This window comes from Hoplias malabaricus, chromosome 11 (genome assembly GCF_029633855.1).
Source record: "Hoplias malabaricus isolate fHopMal1 chromosome 11, fHopMal1.hap1, whole genome shotgun sequence".
NCBI classification, from domain to species: domain Eukaryota; kingdom Metazoa; phylum Chordata; class Actinopteri; order Characiformes; family Erythrinidae; genus Hoplias; species Hoplias malabaricus.
The window spans coordinates 33,046,092-33,055,299 of record NC_089810.1 but is presented as its reverse complement, the minus strand read 5'-3'; the positions used below and the strand labels follow the sequence as shown (position 1 = coordinate 33,055,299).

Below are 9,208 nucleotides of genomic sequence, written 5' to 3'. Positions count from 1 at the left end.
TTGGCCCAAATGGCAAGAGTTATACCTCATTTATAAGTGTGAGTTGTCACTGGTCAGTGTCAAGATGTCGAGGGCTCTTAGCTTCCTCCAGAACTCAGCACTGGAAACAAGCACCCGTTCACAATCAACTCTGTCAGTCCTTTATGAAATTACTGTTGGCTCAATGTTTTCTTTCATGACCTTACCACACAGGATAAGAATAATGTAAAAACCTAAAAGCTGGTTAAAAACCAACAGTGTTGGTTTGTCGCCCCCAGGTGGAGGATGCTAATATTACAATGCTTACACTTATTGCTAAAAAGCCAAGCAACTGATAACTGCACTCTATAAGCCCCCCCCCCCCTTTTTTTTTTAAAATAAAGTATAAAGTCGGTTTGAGTGTAAATGTATGCCATTGCATGAATGTACATACATGCGTGCTTATGGAGTGTGTGTGTGTGCATGTATATGTGTGTTTTTCTTAGCCTGCATGTGTCTGATTGTTTGTTGATATATCAAATCAGATGCTAGGTTTCTTTGAATTCTGTCTCTTCCTGACTCTGCAAAGAAGCTGAACTGAGATCTTTGTGATTTTGGTTGTGGAGTTTTACTTACAATTTATTTTAGTGTTTGAGTTGTTTATCTTGCTAAAAATTGCTGTGATCCTATAAAGCTATAGAATCATACAGTTTAATATAGCCTCTATCTGTTTGTTTCTCATTAAATCACAGAGCACTGTCCAGCTGCTGGACGTGGATGTGTTTCCATGGTGTTTGTATGTTTAACATAATGCTAAATGTGCTGTTATCAACTGATATCGCTAACAGTGCTAGCTAACTGGGAGCTAAATAATTAAGGAGACCAGGGCATAATGCTGTCTGAATGTTTAAATGAAATGCTCAAAATTAAATACGGATATGGATTTGCTGACATGCTTCTATCTATACTCTGTGTTCATGGCCTTAAGTTTTTGTGTACCTTCCCGGAAAGCTTACAGATATGGACAGAACGGAGCATTACCACTGGAAACGGTTAGGGGGCGATGCAGTTAATAGTTGAAACAGTGAAACAGGTGCTCTTGTAAAATATGTGAAAAGAATTCTCCGTCCACATGTGGTGAATTATTTAACGGCCTCTAAGACCTATTTTGTACTAAGTAATGTCATCAGAAACTGATGCACCACATCCCAGACAGCGAGCATATATCGGTCCACTGGCATAAAAAGGCTGACACACCACTCACTGTAGACCACTGCTGGTCCACCATCGGACCACTCAGATTACTGTCCTGTACAGGATATATCTCATTTATAATCTCCTCAAACAGATTTTACATTCACAGAGACTTTTATTCTGGAAAACAAACTAATACAAATATTACCAACAATTATGAGAGATATAATAATGAGTATAAACCTGATATAAAATGATTAAATGCTGAAAATGTTGACACTGTGCTGGATTAAAATTATTTACTAATCTTATTTATAAAAAATAACAAAAGAACCTAATGAAGAAAAAATCTGTAAATTGCACTGTGAATGGAACAGTGCTAAAATGTGGCATTTTGTCTAAAATTCTGTTTAATCAGCAGCGGTCTGCCCAGAAAACACTGTGCAAAACACTAGTGGACCTCCAACTTTGCCCTCAGTGGTCCGCCATCTCCTTGCTATCAGGGATCAAGTGTTGATGTGGTGTTCACATGAAGCAAAGCTGTTTGTGTTAATGGATAATAGACCCTGGTGAACTGTGGTCATGTGAATGGACATTTTAACAGGTCCAGGTGTGAAGTGGGCCTGGAGGGCTTTAACCTGTCAGTGAGGCGAGGCTTATGCCTTTCTAAGTAGCTGACCTCTAAGGGAGAGGTGCTTTAGATTGGAACAGGACTAAATTCCATGCCTTTCAAGTGGAGTGATGGGTCAATGGAGCACGATTAGTCAAGCTCACATTCACACCATAAACTTTTAAATTATTGAATGTCTCCCAGACCTGACCCTGAACGGCAGAGTGCCGCGTTACTGTGAAGTTCACAGCTGTTCTAGGTGCAGCAAAGCTTTCCATGTTATGAAGCAGCAGGGCGTTAAAAACACACCTCCGGTGATACATCAACACATTCAGGGCACTGTGCTGATCATATATTAGAATATCTGAGAATTTAATGGCGCTTTTCCACTGCATGAAACCTACACGACTCTACTCGACTCGGCATGGCTCTTTTGCTTTTCCACTGGCCAAATGTGGTGCCTGGTCCTTGGAACCGGGTAGGTTTTCAGTCACAGCTCACTCCGGGTTCCAACCATGCCGAGTAGGTACTAAATGGTGATGTGGAAACCCTGCAAAGATGAGTAAACAGCGCCTAATTTTACTGCCATCATTGTGGTTTTTTAAAGCAAAATCAATAATCAATAATTTTGCTGAAGGGATTTTAAAAAGCAACAGGTATAAATCTGGAATAAATAAAACTAGCTAACCACAACATTTGACTATATAACCGCTAAAAAATATCTTTATAACATTAAAATTTCACTTCAAAATTTAAGGCTACGATGAATATGAATCTGTTTACCTAATGCAAATTATTTAAAATATAAATTTAGCTAACTTTAAATTAATACGAATCATGCCCCATGCTGGCTATAGACCAATTCCACTGTAGCTATGTAGAAGTAACATACTATGCATAAATAAATAAACAATGAATCAACATCTGCATTTCTATTTATTATTACAGGAGTCAATTAAAATGTAAATTTTCAAAATATTTTTGTACATAGTACAGATTGTCTCTGTGGCCAGAAAATGTAGAAATCAAGATATCAGTGCAATGCCTGAGTCACAACCCACTGTTACAAGGAAAAGTGTCTACTTCCTTCTTGAGGGGTGGGCTTTAGGCTGTGCCTATGGCCATATATAACTTTTTAAATAAGGTTCATATTTAACATTCAAATATGGGTTTCCTCCAGGTGCTCCGGTTTCCTTCCACGGTCCAAAACCACACATTGGTAGGTGGATTGGCGACTCAATAAGTCTGAGTGTGTGAGTGAATGTGTGTGTGTGTTGCCCTGTGAAGGACTGGCGCCCCCTCCAGGGTGTATTCCTGCCTTGCGCCTAATTGCGTCCGGATCCACCACGACCCTGAACTGGATAAGCAGTTACAGATAATGAATGAAATGAATGAACTGTTGGTTAGAATCAACAGAGTGTATGTAATGAAGAAATTACTGTTTCAGTTTTATGTTTATTCAAAGCTTTTGAATATATAACCTAGTGGCCCAAGATGTCATTAACTCCTAATGAAGAACACAGTAACACCTTGTTCATTAGCAATGAGTTACCATACGTTGCTGATAACTCCCAAAAACCACATTGTCTCCAGCTTCCTTTGAGGATGTATTTTATATTAGCACTGATACTATAGTTTGGACACTGAAGTGCTGGGAGTAGGTATTTAGATTATTGTTCACCAGGTGGCATGTAAGATGTTGATGTGACCAGTGATTAATGAGTAGTTACTCTGATGGAGACATAATTAGTACGTAGTTCTCCAGGAGGTATGTAAGACTCAGTATTGTTTACTTAATAGTGAACTTAATTCATCATTAATTCACTATTACTTACTGAGTAGGTACATAAGTAGGTACTACATCAGTACTCCTCGGTCGCTAATAGGAGTGATTTGGGTGTTAATCCAGCACTAATCATTAGTTCCTGTTTAGTTACCTAACCAAAAACTTTAATGCAAGGTGCCCAGATATTTGTGAGATTAAGTTCTTTCCATGTTTCTTTTGCTTCAAGAAACTTTTTAAAAGGGACTTTGGTATGAAAGATCAATGTGAAATTGATTAGGAGTTTAATCATTAACTTAGAATAAGAAGGGAATGTTCACATCACTCACGTATCTCAACTAAACTCTATTCTATTCTTATAGAAGAATTTTCCACCTTTCTCCTACAGACATGTTTTAGCCTATAAATCATATAATAATCCAATTATTATCTTTGGTTTTTGCAATGCATGAAAGTAGAACAATACATTTGTTTCCTACATCATCACTGCTGCGTCTCTGTGTAATAATGTTTCAGGATTGACTAAAGACAGGATTCAAAAATATTACAATATACACCAATGATCAAAAATATTAGGATTCAATTATGAATAGTAATTTTGAATTCTAAGACACCAGATCAACAGAGCCCACGTAGCCAAAACAGCATACTAGGCAAGAGGCCCTTATGTTTTGGTTCATTACTGTACAGTGTGTGTTAGACATATGTTTTGGTTCATTACAGTACAGTGTAAGTTAGACTGAACAGAAAACCAGTGGGATGGACATCCCACACCTCTCCATTCTCCTCTCCAGTCTCCATCGTCATGCTCCAGTCGCACACTTCAGTGGGAGACAGACAACCCTTCATTCATACAGAGGGAATCTATTCCTCACATCTCACTTCGTTTATCCTGAGGGTGTGTTAGGTGACAAAAAGACACATCCTGTGTAGTGGGGACTGGACTGCTCTCAGCCACATAGAAGTAGGAAGAGTTAGAGCAAATCCAGTTGAAAAAGTGTTGTGAAAAATTTTTGAATGGTCTTTGTAGAAAGGAAAATGTTCTTGAGACTGCTGCTGTGTTCACCACTGAACGAAACTACATGTTGGCTTCTTAAAATATGCTTTGAAATAGCAGGGCCAATATATATATACCCACATGATTTTTGTCTACAGGTAAACATTAAACAGACTTGGTCCTGCCTTAATGATCTGGCCATACAAAAGCCTCAGACAGACTGAGAGAGAACGAGGAGGAATGAACAGCAGCGATGGTCAGCCTTTATATACTGTAGAATTCTTCTGGGTTATCTCAAGAGATCTGCTATAGCAGGTAAGTTCCCTGGTCATTTCATTCTGCTTTTCTCACATTTACACTGAATGACTCCTCACTCTCCAGTGGTTTATCTCTTCCCTAAGAGCACTGATTTTTCATACACTCCTTCCCTCTGAGACCAGACAGATGGCTCACTTTGGCCATGGGTTCAGATCATGATGTAATGAAAAGATATTTTTACAGCAGGAAATAAAAAAACTAACAAACAAAGAGATAAACAACAAGTAAATTTTTATTAATCTCATATTTGTTCAATTAAAGTTGAATTTAATTGAATTTTAAGTCATCTTGTTTACTCTTAAATTCATTATTTTTTTTAATATAAAGAAAGAAACTTTAAATATAAAATGCGTTTTATAATTTTTATTGTAAATACAAAGGACAGATTTAAATAGTAATGTTTTAAAACTACCCAGTTGTTGTGAAATATTCATTCAGGTTTTTCACTTTAAAGTCTACGTTTGATTGTATTTTATTTAAGTCAGTGTTTCATCTTGAATATATTTTTCATTGGATTATGGATAGAGGACACCCACCTCAGAGTATGAAAGTGATTATAACACTGTGTAAATTTGTAGGAACAACTGATGCAATGGTAACTTTACACTTCAATGAACTAAACCTGCTCTGATAAAAAAATAAACAGGGATCAGGACATCTTTGGTAGGGGTGTAGATAATACATAGAAAAACGCGTTTCTATAGAGGAATTGTTAAAAAAAATAATATATATATATTTGAGAGTTGATATGCTTTATGAAGTAAAAATGTTTTGTATTATAGATGCAATGTACAGCACTGCTTTGACACATCATTCCCAACTTATAGAAGTTATGAGACAAAGGTTTAGTCTTAGGATAAATCTACCTGGAAGACAAATCTGTAAAAGCAGAGGAATCCTTTTTCAATACTTTTTCATCTTTCACCTAACATAATTATATATATTTAAACTAATGCCTTCTCAGTAAGTGTGGTGCTTGGATAAAGTTATATATAATTACAGTAAGTACCAAAAATAATAATAATATAAAACAAATAAGAAATGTAAGATTTTGTTTCTATAAAGTAGTAGGTATGAGTGAGTTTAAAGAGGAATGTTTTGTTCAGAATCTCCTTGATTGCATGAATTTGTTAAATCAATAGCACACATTTAAAACCATTATATATTAACCAGTAAAACTAGGTATTGGATGATAACATCAAATAATACGGACTGCCATGAGGAGAGATTTGGAGAAAGTTTAACCAACACATTCACACACAGAATATCACACTCACTAGAATTATTTGGCATTATTTTGTTTTTAGCAAATAAACCATTTTTTATATATATATATATATAGCAAGTTTATTGTATAAGCTGCAAAATCCATGGCTTTATTATTTTAACATACTGGTGGTGTGCATGACATAATGTAGCACCATATGAAACGTAATCAATGCTAAATCTATTCTGCTTAAATACAGACACTACACAGCAAGGTTAATGTTATCACAGTCATATTAATTCAAAAGGGCCAATTTAATTTCTATTCACAGCAGAAGCCCAGTGCATTGGGCTCCACTGCAGGTTTCCCTGTTTCTGGAAGGGTTAAATCTTACACTAAATCAGGATTGATGCATCACACATTGTAATAATTTCCACCTGATAAGAACAGATAAGAGAAGTCAGACTACAGAGGAAAGCAGATAAGATATAAAGATGGTGACAGCCTCATGTAGCGGGAAGGTACAATCACTCAAGTACACCTAGGACTTTGTGGAAAATGGTTCTTCTGCTGCAGAATGGAACTGGAAGAAGGAAACATGAGAGGAAGCTGCTGCTGGATCTGTTTGATAAAATAAAAACTGAGTCTCATTATGTGTTAATTAAGAAATGGGTGTGACTGTTAGAACATGATGAATAAGAGGCTATTCTCAGTTATACTACCTGCTAATCTTCACAGTTCTTGTAAATGCCCCCAGGATGCTTGTGTGAATAAGAATTTGAACTTAAATTAGTTCTATCATGATAAAAAAGGGATATGGGTGTTCTTATGTTAAATATGTGAATTCAGTGAATACTTCTGACATATTCTTCATGACTCTACTCTTTATTCTTTCTCTGTTTAGCATTACAGGCGTTTTGAAGATGACACACTCCTTGCGGCAGCTCTTCAGAGACTACCTGGCCAAAAGGCGTGTTTGCAAAAATCGTCTCGTCACCAAAGATGGACACTGTAACATTGAATTTGGCAACGTGAGATACAGCAGTCGCTTGGCTTACATCGTAGATTTGTGGACCACGTTTGTAGAGATCCGCTGGCGCTACATCCTTCTCTTTTTCGTGGCCTCCTTCACTCTCAGCTGGTTTATCTTCGGTCTTATCTGGTACTGGATTGCTCATAGTAATGGGGACATTTGGTGGCAAAACCCACCTCCAGACCACAAACCATGCATATATAATGTCTTTGGCCTCACAACAGCCTTCCTCTACTCACTGGAAACGCAGATGACCATTGGTTATGGTCTGAGAGTCCTCAGTCCATACTGCCCTGGGGCGGTGGCTCTCATTATCATTCAGTCCATTATTGGGTTACTCATCAGCTGCTTCTGGTGTGGGCTGATCATGGCTAAAATTGCCTTGCCTAGAAGAAGAGCCAAGACCATCACCTTCAGCAAAATGGCTGTAATCTGTCCCAAAAACGGCGTCCTCTGTTTGCAGATACGAGTGGCTAACCTGCGTAAAACTTTGCTGATTGGCAGTCAGGTCTATGGGAAGCTGCTTCGGACGACAGTCACGCCTGAAGGAGACACCGTCATCCTGGACCAAGTAAACGTGGATTTCATAGTGGATGCAGGGAAAGACAATCTCTTCTTCGTCTGCCCACTGACCCTCTATCACGTCATTGACAAGGCAAGCCCGCTTTTTAAGTTGGCTGCGGACACGCTGCTTCAGGACGAATTCGAGCTGGTGGTGTTTCTGGATGGCACTGATGAGTCCACAAGCTCCTCCTGCCAAGTCAGGACGTCTTACATCCCTCAGGAGATCAAGTGGGGCTACAAGTTCCTCCCAATCATTTCCCGCAGCAAAGAAGGCAAATATCGAGTCGATTTCTCCAACTTCGCCAGAGTGGAGCCAGTACCCACGGCTCACTGCGCCTACTGCTTATACAACGGCCTCAGCCACCACAGCCACAGTAACGGCATCGACAACCAGGCCTTTGACATGACTGACTTTAACAACCAGGTCACTACTACAATGTGAAGTCTAGTATCGGACTTGCAGTAAAGTGTACACCTGCTTTAGTACGTGGATCAAGAATGGCTATAGATATAATAAATATACATGTTAGCCAAGAGGTGATATTTGAGATCCAGTAGCTGTTTGGAACTTTTGTTTTTAGTAACATTTAGGTCCTAAATTGCGAAAGCACTCCAAGGACAGAATTCTTCATGTGTTCACCAGGGGTCGGGTTTCACTGGATCTGAGTTCCATGATTTAAGCATGTTTGGTGAATGTTCAGTTAAAATCATCATTAAATGATAGAATTATGAAAGTGGGATTGATAAATATTCTGATATAAGACAGTGCTGTGATATCCATTGTAATCTTTTTGTTTAAGAGAAAGACAGGAAACAAAGGGGTGAACAGAAATAATAAATGAATATTCTGTTATGTGCATGTCTCTGATGCCGTAAAACTGGTTAGTGATAAAAATGTAATACACACTTCATCACAAAGTTCACAACACAAAGCTGTGTGGTTTTCAGTTTTAAATTTGATATTAGTTTGACATGCTTTGCCTTTTACTGAGTTTCACTATTTTTCAAAGGGAGTAAAATGCGCTGTTTACTGAAATCTTTGGAATTATGTAATAATTCTGTTTCTATTATGTTTCATTTAATACGTCTATGTCTATGTAACCTATGACTTAAACTTTTGCCTGAAGAGGACGATTCCTATCAGTTTCCCAGCAGGGTAACAGTGAGTGCCCCTACAGCAATTATTGTGCCCAAAAGAATGTCATCACTACAGAAAGTGCATCAGCCAATCAGCAACAAGCCTGTGACGTTCACCAGTTTATTATTATTTTTTTAAGCGTGTTTTTTGCATTTACGGGCCACCATACTCTTCATCTACTGTAGTGTGCTGTACCAGAAGTGGGTGGTTAAGACTCTGAACTTAAGATTTTATTTATAGTTAATACAATTATCATGTAAACCTTGGAAGTGTTTATTTAAAAATGCAAAGTCTTTACTGCTCTTTTCTTATTGTTACTGTTTTACCAGTCAGGTTCCAACACAATTAAATATTAAATCATTATATAAATAAATAAATAAATAAAAATGATGTTGTAGGGTTTGTT

General features: G+C 37.7%; 1 protein-coding gene across 1 annotated transcript; it reads left to right on the top strand.

Moving 5' to 3' along the window:
- The first annotated feature begins 4,723 nt into the window (after positions 1-4,723).
- On the top strand, positions 4,724-9,135 carry LOC136709687 (ATP-sensitive inward rectifier potassium channel 1-like). Its single transcript, XM_066685113.1, has 2 exons — positions 4,724-4,857; positions 6,972-9,135. The coding sequence occupies exon 2, from the start codon at positions 6,991-6,993 to the stop codon at positions 8,104-8,106; it is 1,116 nt and encodes a 371-aa protein (XP_066541210.1). The 5' UTR covers positions 4,724-4,857; positions 6,972-6,990; the 3' UTR covers positions 8,107-9,135.
- Positions 9,136-9,208: the final 73 nt, after the last annotated feature.

Coding starts and splice junctions, on each gene's coding strand:
- LOC136709687 (XM_066685113.1), top strand. CDS start 6,991: ATGACACACTCCTTGCGGCAGCTCTTCAGAGACTACCTGGCCAAAAGG.